A 17,230-nucleotide genomic window follows, 5' to 3' on the forward strand; every position below is an offset into this window, starting at 1 on the left:
CTCGTCATTATTAAGCAGCCACCCAGCTTCGAGAGCTTTTAGAGTCCTGGATCATTCTGGTCTACATCACTGCAAGCCCCATCGCGCTAAGTCCGAGCAAGGGTCCGCACACCAACGAAGCTCGTCCCATGGCGACGCGATCCAACGCCATGTCACGCGTTTTTGGTGTTCACGCTTCAACGTTAGTTCATTAGAAGCCTGCCTGTCAACGTAGAAACCACCAACGCCTGGGGGTATTATTTCCTTCATCTTCTCCGACCTTTGCCACCAATCCTACCCTTTCGAGAGGTCATCTTATCCTCCACGACTTCGCTGTCCGGTATCTCACCATCCGCACCCGGACTCCTTCTCCGCATGGTACCGGTAGATACCGCAACGAACTCTTCCTCGCTATCGCTCTCTCCGAGATCGAAGAGTATCGGCATTCGGAAGGCTCCAGCATCGCTAATGTGCCCATTGATAACCGTCGAAGTTACGACATCCACTTCCTCATCCTCCGCGTCTAAGCGTCTCTTTTGCAGCTCCTCCTGGCCGTATATGTCGAATTCGTCCTCTAGTTCCTCGTACTCCTGGTTCTCCTCAACCTGCGCAAAGTCGGGCGCAAGTCTGGACCACTTCTGTTCGGGTATGACGGACCAGATGTATATTCTCCCCGTCTCGAGGCCGCACGTTGCGATGAAGGGTCGATCCGGGTGCCATTCCACAACGCCTTGCTCTTCCTTGGGGCCGTCCAGTATTCTGATCAGACCTGTACTGCCCATGCCTCTGTCCCAGACATATATTTCGTGGTTATTGTACGTTGATGCTGCGACGTACTCGGACGCGGAACTGAACGTGACGTGGTTCCATGACAGCCTGTTAACTTGGTCTGAGAACTTGTGTTCTTCTGTGAAGTGTATGGTATCGAGATCGAGGTCCTCAGCCGCGAGATTCGGAATATGGAAGGTTCTGACAATGCGGTCTTGGGCGTTGATCAGGAGAACCCTCCCCGAGTTGTTCAGGCGCAATGTTGTAATAACACCACTGCATGGCTTTTCTGAGTATATCGTCTTCCGAGTCTTTGCATCGATGACATTGATCCATCCCTTGTTGGTTCCCGCCAGGATATGCTCTCCCGTAGAAGTGAATATCGTGACGGTGGTCATCTGTTTGGCGTCGTCTTTCAACTGTTTCTCGGTAGGTTCGCCGTCGATGTCGGGGCGTTTCGGTGCCGAGCTGAGGGGGTATTTGACATCGGTCACCTCTGACACATCGACGAGGATCGGCTGATCCTCAAAAATCGAGGCAACAAACTGGTGACTTGCCAAGTTAGCAAATTCTCAACTTCACGGATGTTGGGGCTATTCAACTCACTGATTGAAGGGATTGAGCTCCGCGATGTATGCCGGAGCCCGGAAACGGACCTCACGATACCGTTTGCCATCTTTCAAATCCCATAAGACAGCCTTCCATCCTTGGCACGCTGACAGCAGATACCGGCCGCCCCTAGACCAACTCAGCGAAGTGATGCTTCTGTGGTGGCCGCGCATCTTCCTCGCTACGCCCATTGTTTCGATATCCCAGATGACCACTGTGCCGTCCACCCTACCAGAGGCCAAGAGGTCACCCGATCGGTTGAATCGTAGGCATGTTGAATGTCCGGATCGGATTGTGTTCGTGTTGTTGATCGCGTTGATGGCTTCGACCGCGGCGATGGCCTCATTCTCTTCATTACTGAGAAGGAAGTTCATAGTCGCGGGAGGCTCAGCTGCTTCCGCAAGCTGGCGATCTGGACGAGCTCTGCGTGATTTGGATTGAGGGAAGTGATGGTGCAGGTCGCAAGCTTGGAGTGGGCTGGATTCGCAGAATAGATAATTGTTGGAGTGCAGCCGTGCGCATGCTACTGCCTTTCTTGCGCCTGCAAGGCTGAAGTGCTCCAGGGATCAGGCCCCACAACGCTGCCTGCCGCCGGATACCTCAGATATACCTACAGCACCTCTCCGAGCCTTTGCGCGTGCGAATTCAAAAGGGGATCTCAGAAAAAAGAGGCTTACATATGGTAGAGCGAGTCAAGTTCTCTTAAGAGCTACTTGCCGCTAAAGATCGAATTTAATTGGCCATCGAATATCGTCCTTAGACGCTGAATGCGCTTCACATTCTACTTTCCTTCTTCGACATAATAGGCACGACCAAGAGAGGATTAGAAGACGGAGACGTCTGTCTACCATATTCATGCTACTTTATTTCTCTAAGAAAAGTGGGAGGAACTTTCCCGTTTGCATACTTTTGAAATTGACAGAAAATTAAAGTAGAGAAATGAATAGTACAGCATGTCTATGGTGAGTTACATGAAAGGGGACTGCTGCCTTTCCACATCCCTGATCCTTGCACACATCTCAGCTCGAATTTAGACCCCGCTGAAGCAGCGGCAGAACAACCCCTCCCCCGCCATCCCGTCTACTGGGCTGTCTGAAGTTCGTCTCCAACACTGCCTTGCAGTAGACCTCAGACGGTTAGTTCTTCCCCATCTTCACAATGGCGAACTCCAAGTAAGAGTCCATGGTCAATTTGCACCGCCCTGTTGAATTTTGATCTGACCGCCTCTCCAGATTCGAATACGTCAAGAGCTTCGAGCAGCCCGACTTTCTCTTGCCCAACACTTGGATCGTCGTCCGCATAGACGGGCGAGGTTTTACCAAGTAAGTCAGGAGGTTCGAGGGGAGATCTGCCTTCATCGACGTTGCCTTACACCACGTAGATTATGTGCAAAGTATGGCTTTGAAAAGCCCAACGACAAGAGGGCCATCGACCTCATGAACGCCGCCGCGAGGGTCGTCGTCACCGAGCTCCCCGATATCACCATCGCATACGGTGTCAGCGATGAGTACAGCTTCGTGTTTCACAAATCATGTACCCTCTTCGAGAGAAGAGCCAGGTAAGCGAGTCGTTCTCTCGGGGAATCCTTACTGGTTTTGCTCCCAGTATTTCAAGCTGTATTTGCTAAGTTTCTTTAGCAAGATCTCAAGCACAGTCGTGTCCACGTTTACTGCCAACTACGTGCACTTATGGTCGCAGTATTTCCCAGATACCCCGCTCACCTCGCCTCTGCCGAGCTTTGACGGGAGAGCAGTGTGCTATCCTACCGTGTCGAACTTGAGAGACTACATGAGCTGGCGCCAAGTCGATTGTGAGTGCCCTATTAACGTGCTTATTCGTGCTCTGAGGAAACTAACCTAGTGAAAAGGCCACATCAACAATCTCTACAATACAACATTCTGGGCTCTAATCCAATTAGGTGGTCTAGACAACAGAGAGGCAGAGAAGCTTCTGGCAGTGAGATTTCCTTAACATAGGCGTACTCATGCAAAGATGATCTAACTATATCACAAGGGTACCGTATCCGGAGACAAGAACGAGATCCTCTTCTCAAAATTCAAGATCAACTACAACAACGAACCCGAGATCAACAAGAAAGGCAGTGTAGTCTTCCGAGACGTGAGTCATACCAAGCTGTCTCATTGACAGAATGCGTGAGACGCAGAAATTCCCCTGACCAAGATATCATTCTACAGTACGAGCTCGTCGAACCAGGTACGCACAACGCCGCGCAGGCGGCAGATGCGCTCGCGGAGCCTGTACAACAGAGCAAGACACAAGCGGAGAAGGACAAGAAGAAGCGCACCAAGGCCCGCGTCGTCATCGAGCACCTCGACATCATCAAGGACGACTTTTGGGATAGGAGGCCGTGGCTGCTCTCCAACAAGCCAGGGAAGACCCCCAAGGAGACTTGAATGCCTTGAACCTCTCGAATAAGAAACCTTGGCTCTATTTATCGTCTGGTCTAGAAGTCCCTCTAGTCTACACGCCGTCAGAGAGACATAGATAGGTCTGTATCCGGATAGACACGGCAGACTGCTTAGAGAAGGACGAGGGGGTGGTAGGCATGAGGTAGAGCTATCCACAGGGGGATGCCATATCTAGCTCTATGCCTGCCGATCCTCCAAAGGGAGATGAGGTATACATCACTTTAGAAGGCTGAGGCCAAAATGCAGAGAACAAGAACATCGTGAATCCTGGTTGATGATTAAGCCTTCCAACGTTGAATCTATTATCTTCGAAGCAGCAGCAGCCTGTGACTGCAATAGAGCCCCTTTTGCTCTGGCGTCCTAGCTGGACGGCGTGACCTTTATCTTCTATCTATGAATCAATGCTTTTTGGATATACCTTGCGCCATATGATACCGTAGTTCTCTGTTATGAACAGGATCGCCTTTCCACCGCCAGAGCCCTCGAACCAAGCCGTAAAGCTGGCGGCTGATGCTCAGCGACGTCGGCGCCGCACAGCCTGTCGCTCTTCGGCAAAGTAGGCACGGCGACGGGGTCTCGTCTTCGGGTTGGTGATGCGTGGCGGAACATGTCCACGTTTGTCACCCCTTTTTCGCTCCAGAAACCCATCCTCATCTCAGCCCACAACATCAGCCAGACACCCCCTTCTTCGCCTTCTCCGCTTTCCTCGCTTCCCTCTTCGCCTCCTTTGCCTTTCTCCGCGCCCTCTTCTCATCCTTCAACACCTTCTTCGCAGCCCGATCAACCCTCCTCGCTTCCCTCGCCGTCTTCCTCGCCGCCTTAGCAGCCTTCCTCGCTCTCCTCTCCTCCTTTGTCTCCCCCTCTTTCCTCTTCCCGTCCACCTTTGTTGTTGCCATCGTCATGTTCGCAATACTCGTACTGAAACTCTGAGGCGCCACAGCCCCAGTAACCTCCCTCACCCTCTCCTCCACCTCCCCCTCCTGCTTCATCCTCTCCAACCCCTCAATCGTCCCCTCCAAGAATCCGCCCTTGACAAAACTCGCATACAGCATCCACTTGCCCCCCGAGACTTTCTCAATCTGGTTCAGCCGGCCCGCCGTCACCGTCTGCGTCACCTGTCCCGGTTTCGACGTATCCAGCCCCTGTAGCTGCTCGTCAAAGGCGTTCATCCACCACGTGTCGCTCGTAAAGTGCGCTTTCGTGCCCAGGCCTTTGGTGTTGTCTTTGCGGTTCAGGAGGAGCGGCTTCGCGAGGCCGATGCGGTCGTCTGTCGCGTGGAGGGAGTGGCCGCTCCCGCGCCATCCTTGCGATTGGAGGAGGGCGCGCGCGTCCATATTTCTTTCTTTCTTCCTCTCTCGTCGGTTGTGGGAGTTTGGAGGGGTTGTGTCGTTTGATCGCTTTCGATGGTAGATTCTTCGGTTTCTTAGGTTCGCAACCGGACGGAGAGAAAAGTAATCAGTAGAATATATGTCGGTAGGATCGAAGGTGTCATGAGCGCATGGGGGGCAAGTTCATGGCTGAGCATTCGTTAGATTTTGTCTTCGTTGGGCGGCTGCAAATGGAGGGAGGATTGCGACGAGGTACTCGATCAAAAAGTTGGTCGGTGAACTGGAATTTTTCTGCTCTGCCGTTCTTATCTTATCTTATCTTAGCCTCAAGCCAGCCATGAGACCCAGCCCCACCAACATCAATTGTCGACCCAACCGACAGCTGACCATTTCACGTCATTACCTCGATGACAGGAAACATAGAGCCCTTTTTGATTGAGTAACTAGTTCATGTTCCAATTAAAAGTCTCTTTGCATGACTGGGGACTAATCAACGTAATGCGCCTTGGTTGCTCCCTCCAAATCTGTGAAAACTCTTGCTGGTCGACAGATCCAAAAACACTGGCGCTCGAGAGCTAAGCGATCCAATTGTGTAATACCGTTTCGACTTTGAACGTTTCTTCGTTGATGAGGTATCTGAACTAAACACTTTTGTAGCTCTCCCCTCTATGATTGTACAAGCAGATGCCCCATTTTTTGGTGTCCCATATGCATCCCGAAAATGTGAAAAAAATTTACGCCTTAACCTTCTTAGCCGCGGGCTCCGCGGCAGCCTCATCCAAAGCACGCTTCTCAGGCTCGCCAGCAAGCTCTCTCTCCGCCTTCTCGAACTTGGCCTGCTCCTCGGCGGTCAAGTTGGGCAACAGCGGCTTCTCCTCACCCTCCGTGATGTTCAAGTGGAAAGTACGGATGATGGAATCAGCATCGTCAATGGCAATTGGCCTGACGTCTGCCAGGGCCTTGATCTTCTGAGTGACAACCTTGACCTGAGCATCGGTCATGGTGAGACCAAGCTGCTCCACACGCGACTTGATGGCGTTCCAGCCAGTCAATCTTGATGCGAAGTGGACGTATCTGCTCATACCGAAATCGGCGGGGTTGATGATTTCTGCATATAAGTTAGCCATGTCCCCCGTTACGAAACAGTCCAATGAACATACCGTATGTGCTAGGGTTGTTAAGGATGGCCTTGGCGTGGATACCGGCCTTGTGGGTGAAGGCACAGAAACCGGTGATGTAGTTGTTGAAGGGAATGTTGATCTCGACTGCCTCGGCAACGAGATCCTCAAGCTCCTTGAGCTTGTGGAGCTTATACTTGGACTTGGTGTAGTCGGGGGCGGCGACGATCATGCGAGCCATCAGACCACCGAGAGGGGTGATACCGTTGCGCTCACCGATACCGATGACGGAGGTGTCGACTGGAAGCAAAACATTAGTCTGTGAGAGGTACGAAGCCGTAAAGTATTGAACTCACTGTGGGTGGCACCGGCCTCGAGCGCGCAGTAGGCGTTGGCAATGGCGCATCCAGTATCGTTGTGGAACTGTTCAGGTGTAAGCATTAGGTATGCGCCGTGCTCACTCGGTCCGAAGATGACTTACGTGAGTCTCGATATCGCAGCTGACGACACCTCTCAGAGTGCGGACAAGGTCGTAGACTTGTCTGGGGCTGGCGCAGCCGACGGTGTCGGCAATACCAACTCTGTGAACACCAACCTTGTCGACGGCACTGTAGACGGAAAGAAGGTCGACGAGGTCGGAACGGAATGAGTCCTCGGAAGAGAAACGGATCTCGAGGCCCTTGGACTTGACGAACTGAATAACCTCGATGGCGGTGTTGATGATGTAGGTCATGTCCTTGCCGTGGGAGTGCTCGCGGAGGTATGAAGAGGTGCCAATGACGACATCAACACCGTCAACACCGGTCTCGACGGCGAGGCGGGCATCGTCCATCTGTGCACTATTAGCCTTTGCGTTGCCTAGGCGTGCGGATGCAGAGAGCTCTTACGTGGCAGCGGACGTGAGTCAGGATCTTGGACTTGAGGCCGAGCTTACAGATGGCCTCGCAATCCTTGCGGGACTGCTCAGAGGCAGCGGGCGAGGTAAGCTCAATGTAGTCGACTCCAAAGTCATCGAGGGCCTTGGCAATCTTGATCTTGGTCTCGGTGTCGAAGAAGGCGTTGGCGAACTGCTCGCCCTCTCTCAGGGTGGACTCGACTATACGTCACACGTCAGTGGGGGTCACTCGAAAGAAGCCCGTTCGGCAGAACACACTAATCTTGTATCGGTCAACGTTGCTGAGGAAGTCGCCGACCGGCTGGTAAGGGTTGCTGTGCTTCTGCTTGGTCTATATCGTGGAGGTTAGAACAGTTCGTCACCGGAACCGCGAAAGCGGTTTTCGGAGGCGATTGATGGTCCTTACAGGAATGGCAGTGTAGCCGGGGTGGTCTAGACGCAACAAAGTCAGTCATCAATTGACAACGATACAACGCACGAGAAGCTGCGAAACTTACCAGCCTTGTTGGTACCGTTGGCAGCGCCATTGCCGTTCGCATGGCCATTGGTGCCATTGGCGTGGCCATTGGAGGCCGGGACGTCAGGAGTAGGGCACATTTTTTTATGTTCATGCACCGTATGTCGTATACTAGAGTGGATTGTTCGAGGATGGATTGATCGAAGCTCGGGATAATGGTGGGATTTATAGACGGAGGTTTGAGCAAGTTGAGTCACAGTTCAAAGATGGACTGGGAAGATGGACGGTAGGCCAAGAGTATATGTAAGGAAAAACTGGAAGTAAAAAAAAAATAGCACCGGGCGAGGCGAGGCGGTACGCAACAAGGTGTGGATTGGGCGGGATGGCCAGTGATGACCGAGTACGGCGTTCGCTGTTCCCAAGGTCAGCCAGTCAATGAGCGGAAAAAAAGAATTTTTTCCACTCTTTAGCCCCGCTCATGGCACATCCCCGACCGCGCTGCAGCACTGTGCCATTGACTCTTAATCAACATTTTCCAAGGGCCGGTCGTTACGTCTGTCCTGTCTGTACCCCGCTAGATGCCACCTGAAGTGGGCTGCATTCGACCTCTCTCATTGGAGAAAGGCCTCTCCACACAGCTCGCAGGCCAATCAGCCCCCCGTTATCGGAAGATCGATCTCCCACTTGGAGGTCCACGCTAAACCTCACGCGGTAATTCCACATGCTGCAGCTTGCCTGGGTTCATGGTCCGTGTCCGTTTCTGTGCCATCCTCCCGCGCAGTCCTGCCACCTGCTGATGGATCATGGTCCTGCAGCAGTGATGGCCCTGCGTGAAAAGACACCGCCTTTCGTCCTCCTCGTCGGATCCTGCCCCCCAATATGATGTCTCTGCAGCCATTGTTGGCTGATTTGTGAGCGGCGAGAGGGGCCTGGCCTACCAGTTGACAAGGTTCCTGGAAGCTGCAAGGTCAGCTACCTGGGCGGAGCGCCGACCTCCTGCAGCAATGCAAAGAGCAGACAGTTGCTCTGTCGCAATGGTGCCGTCGGAAGTCATGACCTGACCGAACTGTCCTTGGAAGCTTCAATCAACTCTTCCCCCCACGAATCTGAGTGGCGCTAAGCATCAAAGGCGATAACTGGGACGAAGTTTGACAGAGTTGGCCCGGCTGCGCGGTCCTCCTCGTGGGTTCACGAGCAACACGCTCATGAGCCGAGCGTGCCTCGCGCCAACCAGCTACCACGTATTAAACATCAGACCAATTGCCGCCAGCCCGACCTATACTAGTGATGCAACTTGCCGTGCTTAATCCGGACCCCAGTCGGATATCTCTTCAAAGACAGTGATGATGTGAGGAGCTGTCCATCTTCATGCTCGTTAAACAAATCGAACAAGCAATGGAAAACGAGAGGATTAGCTGGGCACTCGAGGTCGTCGTCGGACCCTAGGTACCGCGACGCCATAATATGGTTAGGTCGCTTTGTCGGATCCTCCGAAGAGCCCCCCGTCCGCATTACCGACATACTCCCAGACATCATCTGGCTGCCGGTTGCTGGGTGCTGGGGTAGACGCTGCTCCAGTTTTCCCACGAGGGTCCACACTTCAATAACGGATCCCCAGACGACGTCATGCAAGTATGACTCCTAGAGTCCTTGCGATGTCCGTACGGATTGGATAGGTATTGTAGGTATTTCAAATTATCTGATCTACTGTCTCCGCATCTGCTGCGTTATACCTGCGAAAGAACAAAAGCATTTACAGTGAGTCACTTCTGGTGTGCAGCCGCACCTTGATAATATCTCATGAGCCAGAGAAACCTACCTGTCTGGTGTTTCGTTGGTTGCCCTCATCGTGAATCAATTCCTCATTGTGTCCCATCTCAATGAGTCGAAATACATGAAGGCAACTCAGTGATCACGAAGAAACCACCAGTTCACGCCTCGCTTTTACTGGATTTGGACATACAACTTGGTATGTATATAAGCTCATTTCCTATCTAATGATAGCGATTTACTCTACAATGGAGGTTCCATGGCGATATTATGGCGGCTACAAAGCCATTCCAAGCCCAGAACCGAGAAAGAGTACCCAGACGGGTACGAGGCGCGAAAGCGCACAAGTCCATCCCAGAAAGTGAAACCCACGAGAACCAGAAAACCCTTATCACCCCAGCAAGTGCTTAGATATCCACCAAGAACATGTCGCCGCTTGAGGCAGAATGGATGTGGCCCCGCAAGAAGGTACGGCCTGGCCATCAAACAGACCAGACGTACTCACCATCAGGGTCGCCCTCCAGCGCCGGTCTCTTGGGCTGAGGACCAGCGGTTCTCTCGCGCTGCCTAATGGCCATCATCTCAGTGATTGAGTAGTATCCCATGTAACCGTAGTCCTCTCGGGTCACTGCCACGTACTTTCGTCGATAATGCTGGCTCTCAAGATCTCCCAGCGTCTGGGCCCCTTGCTTGATGACCTTGCCCACCTGGTTGTTGACGGACGGATTCTGAGCATCCTGACTAGGCATCTGAGTACCCTCCTGTTTGACTTTCATCTCAGAGCGCTGCTGAGAGCGATCCGGGGACTGCTGGTATTGAAGATGCACTTGAGACTGGAGATGCTCTCGAGCCCGCCGGTCATTCTCCCAGGCAATCTGCTCTTGCTGAAGTTGCAGTCGCATGTTTTCGCCTGGTAGTCCGGAGTTGACAATGCGAAGTTGCTGCGGTAAATGGCCATAAACTCCATTGGCAGCTTGCGCACCCGGGAACTGTTGTGTGGCGTGTGAAGACTGGCCAAAGCCCGCATTTGGCTGGTTGTTGTGACGAGTCTCTGCAGTATGAGCCTCTCTAGTTGGTGTTGACGCCACGTGTGCCTGGGAGGCGGCATGACCCAGGGGCTGAACAGCTCTGGAAGACCGGGGCTGCAACGAGTCACTCAGAAGGGGTTGATGCTCTGCCTCTTCAGACATCAGCCTCTGTAAGCGAGAAAATACATGAGATCCATCCTGAGGCGAAGCAGCTGGATGATCGTTGTGTCCATAGTTAGGAGTCGTCTCCGAAGTTGTCACCGGAGCCATCGCTGCGGGCTGATGAGCTGTAGGCACATCATCGTCTTCAGGCCAACTCGGGATGGGCGGATAGAAGGTGGTCAACCCTTCGTTCGTCATGTACTCCCGAAATCCGAGTGGGTTCGCCGCGGAAGCAGCTGTCGCGTCCTTAAGTTCAGCTTGATCCCAGACATCTTGCAAGGTGATTGGAGGCAGTAGAGTAAGGGCGGAAATACCCTCATGCGCCTGACGGTTCTCAGAACGCACTTGGGCGATAGGCTGAACGTCCGCCTCGTTTCCGTGGATGTTTTGGGTGCCCGAATAGTCGCCAGACGGAACAGCTTGACTAGTGGTGTTGGAAGACTCCTAGTTCCGGGGCACATTGGCAAGCAGTGTCATTGTCTCCACCTCGAAATCGGCTCCATTCGGCAGCTTTTGTCCCTTAGGCAGAGCAGCCGCGACGGAGACGTCGATTTCATTGACCATTCCAGCCTGGAGCTGAACGTCAAAGACTCTAGCGTTGACGGGGAGCACCTGACCCTGAATGGGATGAGATTGCTGTACAGTAGACCGGTTTACCTGCACCCACAATCGCCACTGACGTCCTTCCTTCTCAAGGAACAGCGGCAAAGTTGCAATGACCTGAAGTCTCAGCTGGGTGGCGGGAATATGAACGGTCACAGACTGCTTGCACTCTCTTTCGAGAGGCTTTAAGCTCATGTTGAAGCGGCTTCCGATATTGATCATCGGATGAGCCTGGATAGTCAGATTGGTGATGAGTGCATCGGCAGCGCCTGTGAGCTTGATTAGTGATATTGTCATTTTCATCTCTCTCACACTATACGTACTCTTGCCAGGCGCGCGGAACTGCTGATCCCACAGAGGCTTCGGAGGCGGCTGTGGGATGACATTCACCTGCGGCTGAGGCTGCGCAACACCAATGGGTTGGAACGTCGCGCTGGATAGGTTTGCTGTCTGGCCAGCAGGCGGCGGGAAAGCAGAAGGCGTACTGGGTTGACCGGGCGTCACCGCAGGAGAAGGTCGTGCTGCGTCCTCGCGCTTGATGTTGTTCGCGACAGAGGGGCTCGGGGATGCGACCGATGTGCTTCGAAGTCTGTCCATCGTAGCGGAAGCAGCTGGTAGTCCACTCTGGCGAGCGGTACCATTGCCAAGCGGCGCTTGATCACTGACGGTGGCTCCGGCTGCCTGGGGAACTGTGGGGGCTGGCGAGTCCGCGGAATCACTCTTGCCCCCAACATGGATGGTAATCTTCTTGGATGTGGACGGCTGCTCAGTGGCTGACTGCTGGACCTTAAGCTTGATCTTGGGCTGCGAAGGCTCCGGGACAGCTGCCTTGGCCTTTTTGATTTCATTGGCGAAGAATTCCTACATCCTTGTCAAAAGTTGATCTCGTAGTCGTTAAGGTGAGACATACCTGAAGTTCTCGCGCAAGTTCATAGATTTCGCTTCCTTCTTCGTTGTAGTACTTGGCGTTATCCCACAGCAAGCTAGCTGCTTCTTCGAATGCCGCCCAACTCTTCAAGTCGCTAATGCCGGTGGCCTCGTTGCGCCCATGAACGCCCTTCGTGGCCTTCTGAAGCTTTCTCAGCGACATGGGATCCTTGACGACTCTGTAATAGTCTTTCAAGGCCCGCGGAGGAAGGTTGATGAAGGGTTCAAAGTAAGCCTCGTCCTCGCTAGGCGGCGTGTTAGCATGATCCATAGCAATGAAGAGAAAGGGTCACTTACTCAGCTTCTTTCTTGCGAATCATTTCCTCCACAATCTTCTCTTGAGCTGCCTGGAAGTTGAGGCCCTTGTATGGGACGCCCTCGTAATCATAGTCAGGGCGACTAGGCGTGGCATTTCGAGCATGCGATTTGCGAGATGTCACGGCCCTGGACGATGACGATCTACCCGGTCCTCTGCGGCGGATAAGAATAGTTGGCTTGGAGTTCTGGCTTCCCTCGTCATCGTCCTCCTCGCCCTCCGCATCATCATCTTCCTCTCCGTCCTCTTCGTCTGCTTCAGCTTCTTCTCCCTCTTCCTCATCATCTTCCTCAGCATCTTCCTGTTCCTCAGGGGATTCTGCGGCACCCTGTGGCTTCTCAATATCGTCGTCTTCGGCTTCGTCCACGCGGTGGGCGGGCAGAACGGTCGGGACCGCAGTATAGCCGCCTCTAGCATAAGCCGGGTTGGTCTTGGTCATGAAGTTGCTCAGAGCTTTGCGAACTCTCTCAGCGTCGTCAAACTGAGGAGTGCTCCTCGAGTAGTAGTCCTTGGCGTTGGAGACCATGCGCTTAAAATAGCTCTCGAGTTCGGTGAGAGTCGAGAAATCGCCATTCTTGAGCTTTCTTTCGATGATCGAAAGCGAAATCGGCATCCTCGTCTTCTTATAATATTCGGCGTTGCCCTCTCTCGGCATCAGCTTCTCGAAATAGACTGCGACCTTGCGACCACTAGAAGAGTTGGAAGATTAGCACACGCCGCTGCGTCTGATTTGCAGATGACACCACTGCAATCAAAGTCCAAGACACTTCGAGCCGATGCGGAAATCGACTTGAGCTATGCCATAGCTAAGATGAGTAGGTCGGTAGACTCACTTCTTGTCTTGAGTCCGGCGGATCTGCTCGAGGAAGTATAGGCCATGTTCGGTAGTTGACTCGACTGTCTCCCCCTTGCTGAGGTCATATTTCTGCGAGGGAGGAGGAAATGTTAGCTATTTTGTTGAAGAGCCGTAGTGTCTAGGAGTCCAGAGAAGAGAGTGCGCCGCGAGGGTCTAAAAAATCGGGAAACAGCCGGATATGGGCACGATGGAGGGAAGTGCAGGCGAAAGGATGCCCGGGCCAATGTCACTTGTTCCGGTACCAATGGATCGCAAGTCAGATTCCTCGTGAAGCCCTGTGAAGGGCGACACAAGCAGAAAAAGCTTCCGTCGACAGGTGAGGGGTGCATTTTGGGGTTATGAAGCACAATGGGAGCTCACCTCAGTCAGTCTCTGGCGCTTTGCAGCGCGTTCGTCAGCTTCATTCGCGCCATTGACGGCGGATGATCTCCGCTTGTTGTCCATCAAAAAGGTGAGGACAATGGTCGCGGACGCATGCGCTCTTTGCTGAGAAAGTAAGAAAGAGCTGTTTGCTGTATTGTGCCTGCAATGGGTGACGGCAGGTGGTAGCCTTTGGGTGGGTGAGGTGGTGGTGATGCTGCAATTGCGACTGGATTGCAGAGACGCGTCGGGTTGGAGATGGAGACGGAGCGGGTAAGGAAGGCAGGTTCGGGGCAAGGTTGGTGGCAGACAGGGCTGTAGACGGAACCTCGTAAGGTAAGGTACGTAGCGCAGACCGAAGTTTGGAAGGTAGGTACCTTAGTAGGCAGGTCCCCGGAAGTGATGCAGCTCTCCCCACGTTTTTTTCCGTCGGGTTGAGATGGGGGTAGCTTGAGATCTGAGATACCAGAAAAGCCCAGGCACTTGAAGTGGGATTATTTTTTTCTGGCGCGAAGAGCTTTCGCGCGAAGGTGCAGGTGGCAGGTGGTGAGTAGGTAAGTCTTTCAAGGTTGGGGATGCTAGGGGGATTTCCTCTGGTGGGAATTTCGGGGCGGTGGTATTGACCTTTTGCGCTGGCCACTGAACAACAGGAGCACCCAGAAGGAGAAGGTACGAGGACGAGGTACCTCTCTCGGCGACTTCCTGTTACCTTGTGCCTCAGGAACCCAGTACAAGGTGCGTGGGTGCCTTTTTCTCAAGGCGAGTTCCCAGCTCCAGCAAAACTGAATTGACGGGCTGGCGGTGCCGCTGCCAGGTGGCAGGAATAGGACGGGTCCCGTCTACGCCGTTGAGAACTGCAAAAGGGTAAGGTAGGTTGCAAAAAGTTACACCGCCCACAGCATGGACTGTGCTCATTCTCAAATGGAAGTAGGTATCTACCTTAGTCAGTGGAGGGGATCTCTCAAAATTGCAGTGAAATCAGCTGAAGCTGGACCGCATGCACAGCAGCACAGCATCCCGAGTACAAAGTAGATTTAAATGTCTTCCAGGTTATTCGAGGCATGTAAGAATGCAGCACCATAGCACTTGAGTACTTCTTCTAGGCCAGGCCAGACCGGGCCTGGGGCGGAAGTTGCCGGCAAAAACGCCTCGGACCCTGGGGGCCAGCAGATGATGGCAGCGCTGGGGTTCAAAGTACCTCAGTGAAATCCAATCCGACTTTTGTTTACTGCTCCGTATCTTTGCCCACTCTTTGAATAATAACCCCTCGATGCTGCGCGCGCCAGCCTCCCTCGAACATCATATTTCTGACCTCGAGCTCCCTCGTTACTTCCCATCTCCTCCTTCGAGTCAGTGGTGCAGCTGAACCGTTGTTTCAGTGCCAATTCCTGCCTACCCCGCCTGCATCGTTGTTTACCTTTTTTTTTTTCTCTTCCTCCCCTTCCTCTTCCCCTCCGACTTGGCTTTGTGTGTGTGGTCGCCTGACCTGCCGGAAGAACTGGATCTTTCGCGCCCTCAGACTCCTCTTCTGCGCCCGAGAGCATATCGCCAGTCTCCGACAGCTTCGCCCGTCACTGAACCCCTTCGTCCCTCGCAAACGAGCTACCCCGCCGATCGCGTCCGCGGTTACGTGCCGAGACTCGACGCCACTCTCGATCCCACAGACGCACACCCCCATCACAAGATAGACGAACCGCCTCCGCCATGGATATCGACATGAGCCGTCGTAACAAGGTCCCGCGGGCTTTGTCTGATACAGAGAGGGCCCGTTTGGACGAATTCATCGACTCTATCCACTACTCTGCACGGTAGGTTATCGTATTGTTCTCACCCTACCGCGATTCCATTGACCGTTGACTAACTTGCTTGTCTTTTCCCTTCAAGATACTCTGACAGCGAGTACGAGTACCGGCATGTGCAGCTGCCCAAAGCCATGCTCAAGGCCATCCCTAAAGATTACCACGACTCTTCCCACGGAACACTGAAGCTGCTCTGGGAAGAGGAATGGCGAGCGCTCGGCATCACTCAGGTATGCCCCGCGGCCCCCACGAGGCCCCTCTGCGACGCGCAATAGAAGGCTAATGTTGGGAACACAGAGTTTGGGTTGGGAACACTACGAGGTCCACGAGCCTGAGCCGCACATTCTACTCTTCAAGTTGGTATACCCCTCAATCCGGTCAGTTGTGCGTGTTACTCACACCGACCAAAATAGGCGCCCACTCAATTACCAGCCTCCCCAGTGAGAACGGCATAGCGAGAAACGTCTCGTTACCCTGCAATCGCAGTACACATTCCCGCTCCCCGCCCAGCAGACTTCTGCTTGGGCGATGCTCTCAACGACACGAATGACGGCCAATGATGATGGAACTTTTCTCTTTAGATATTCAGGAGAAGAGGTTGAGAGATAATGATACCTCGTCCTTGCAGACCACGGCACACGGTATAAAGACGGCGCATACCACTATGGTTGTTGCATTTTCTTTTAGGTGGTTTGAGTCATTGGGGATCTGTCGGTGTTGGGTTGTTTGCTGCATGTCTTGGAAGTTGAGAAATGGTCTCGTCTGATGAGAGGTCTATTGTCCTGCATCACGGCCATCGTCTATGCCACGCTGCCGCTGTTGTAGCGGACACTCAGTCTCCCCAATCGATGAGACGAAGGTCATCATGGACGAGTGATTGCTTCGTCTGGAAAAGAAGGGGCGGCGTGTCGGTTGTGTAGATGGTCGCTGTTGGCTAGTACCTGCATAGCTGGACCAACGACAGTAATGAACAGAGCTCAGGAACCAGGAGATAGATACTTGAAGCTAATGCAGTGTTACAAGATGCAAATAGTCTCCAAAGAGCATGGGACCTGTGGGTGGTAATTTCGAAGGCATGCACGCAATTTGAGCTTCGACCACCTGTATTTTGAGACATAACAAGATGTCGTCGAGGCACGCGTATGGGCTTGGGTGAATAATCTACGGATCATAACTACGAAATGATGGCACCACTACACTACGATGATTAGTCGAGCTTTTAGACCTCCTAGATCTCGAGCAGTGCTGTATGAGGCTTTCGGATTTACGAGCGCTACCGGTAGGTAATGCAGCAGAGTGCTGTTAAACGCCACTTTGTCAATGCGAGAGTCCGAAGAACGGAAGCATTTTAGCGCTTTTCAGGCATCTGAATGGGAGTACTATCAATCGGTCGACACGTGCAAAGTTGCAGGGAATGAGCGGAGGCCAGGCGTATGACAGAAGCTCCGTGGTCTGCAATCGGCAAGTCGGCGGGATGCACCAAGCCGGAACGAGCTGAATGGCGGCGGCGGCATCCGAGAGACGAGCTGGAACGGCGGCAACTTATTTTGGCGCCAGAGTGGTCCCAATTGGCTCCTACATCTGCTGATTTTCCACCCCAAAGAAGGACACCTTTCAACCAGGCCATGGGGGCTGGAGGTACCCGACACCAGTGAATACCGGACCACCCTCGCTTTCTCAAATTAGCGTTTGGTGCCCCGTAAGAGTTAAGACAGCATGCCGGCATTAGACACTTTGGAGTGAGGTTTAAGGTACGGGAAGCTGGAGTGCGAGGCCCAGACATACCAGGATACTTTGATGTTAGTAGCAGGTCCCAGTGGTCGCAT

The 17,230-nt window shown here is 53.2% G+C and overlaps 6 protein-coding genes across 6 annotated transcripts; 2 read left to right on the plus strand and 4 right to left on the minus strand.

Annotated features, from left to right (window-relative positions):
- Positions 1–198: 198 nt before the first annotated feature.
- Positions 199–1,977, minus strand: HER10_EVM0011285 (WD domain-containing protein). Its single transcript, XM_035480721.1, has 2 exons — positions 1,354–1,977; positions 199–1,299 (listed from the first exon to the last, which is right to left on the minus strand). The coding sequence occupies exons 1-2, from the start codon at positions 1,728–1,730 to the stop codon at positions 246–248; spliced, it is 1,431 nt and encodes a 476-aa protein (XP_035337701.1). The 5' UTR covers positions 1,731–1,977; the 3' UTR covers positions 199–245.
- Positions 1,978–2,424: 447 nt separating this feature from the next.
- On the plus strand, positions 2,425–3,770 carry HER10_EVM0005589 (tRNAHis guanylyltransferase; the record flags this gene model as incomplete). Its single annotated transcript, XM_035475198.1, has 7 exons — positions 2,425–2,528; positions 2,589–2,678; positions 2,738–2,914; positions 2,994–3,166; positions 3,224–3,312; positions 3,370–3,474; positions 3,552–3,770. Exons 1-7 carry the CDS (start codon positions 2,515–2,517, stop codon positions 3,768–3,770), a joined length of 867 nt encoding a protein of 288 aa, XP_035337215.1. The 5' UTR covers positions 2,425–2,514.
- Positions 3,771–4,453: 683 nt separating this feature from the next.
- Positions 4,454–5,348, minus strand: HER10_EVM0008979 (uncharacterized protein; the record flags this gene model as incomplete). Its single annotated transcript, XM_035478484.1, has 1 exon — positions 4,454–5,348. Exon 1 carries the CDS (start codon positions 5,117–5,119, stop codon positions 4,454–4,456), a length of 666 nt encoding a protein of 221 aa, XP_035337498.1. The 5' UTR covers positions 5,120–5,348.
- Positions 5,349–5,732: 384 nt separating this feature from the next.
- HER10_EVM0003311 (homocitrate synthase) lies at positions 5,733–8,054 on the minus strand. Its single transcript, XM_035472992.1, has 8 exons — positions 7,624–8,054; positions 7,533–7,558; positions 7,385–7,457; positions 7,119–7,327; positions 6,713–7,063; positions 6,588–6,654; positions 6,274–6,531; positions 5,733–6,221 (listed from the first exon to the last, which is right to left on the minus strand). Exons 1-8 carry the CDS (start codon positions 7,721–7,723, stop codon positions 5,848–5,850), a joined length of 1,458 nt encoding a protein of 485 aa, XP_035337045.1. The 5' UTR covers positions 7,724–8,054; the 3' UTR covers positions 5,733–5,847.
- A 1,781-nt stretch (positions 8,055–9,835) lies between these two features.
- HER10_EVM0011540 (uncharacterized protein) lies at positions 9,836–13,689 on the minus strand (the record flags this gene model as incomplete). Its single annotated transcript, XM_035480969.1, has 7 exons — positions 9,836–10,987; positions 11,030–11,415; positions 11,470–12,007; positions 12,057–12,318; positions 12,371–13,078; positions 13,223–13,314; positions 13,606–13,689. The coding sequence occupies 7 exons, from the start codon at positions 13,687–13,689 to the stop codon at positions 9,836–9,838; spliced, it is 3,222 nt and encodes a 1,073-aa protein (XP_035337719.1).
- Positions 13,690–15,309: 1,620 nt separating this feature from the next.
- On the plus strand, positions 15,310–15,848 carry HER10_EVM0011290 (cyclin-dependent kinase regulatory subunit; the record flags this gene model as incomplete). Its single annotated transcript, XM_035480726.1, has 4 exons — positions 15,310–15,413; positions 15,490–15,634; positions 15,702–15,760; positions 15,818–15,848. 4 exons carry the CDS (start codon positions 15,310–15,312, stop codon positions 15,846–15,848), a joined length of 339 nt encoding a protein of 112 aa, XP_035337704.1.
- Between the last annotated feature and the right edge of the window lie 1,382 nt (positions 15,849–17,230).

This window comes from Colletotrichum scovillei (assembly GCF_011075155.1).
Source record: "Colletotrichum scovillei strain TJNH1 chromosome Unknown Contig00002, whole genome shotgun sequence".
NCBI classification, from domain to species: Eukaryota; Fungi; Ascomycota; class Sordariomycetes; order Glomerellales; family Glomerellaceae; genus Colletotrichum; species Colletotrichum scovillei.

Excerpts from the sequence above, each read along its gene's own strand:
- HER10_EVM0011285 (XM_035480721.1), bottom strand. The coding sequence starts at position 1,730 with ATGAACTTCCTTCTCAGTAATGAAGAGAATGAGGCCATCGCCGCGGTC. Across the intron at positions 1,300-1,353 it reads GAGCTCAATCCCTTCAATCA|TCACCAGTTTGTTGCCTCGA; the intron begins GTGAGTTGAATA and ends TAACTTGGCAAG.
- HER10_EVM0003311 (XM_035472992.1), bottom strand. The coding sequence starts at position 7,723 with ATGTGCCCTACTCCTGACGTCCCGGCCTCCAATGGCCACGCCAATGGC. Across the intron at positions 7,328-7,384 it reads CGTTGACCGATACAAGATTA|TCGAGTCCACCCTGAGAGAG; the intron begins GTGTGTTCTGCC and ends TGTGACGTATAG. Across the intron at positions 6,655-6,712 it reads GCTGCGATATCGAGACTCAC|TTCCACAACGATACTGGATG; the intron begins GTAAGTCATCTT and ends ACACCTGAACAG.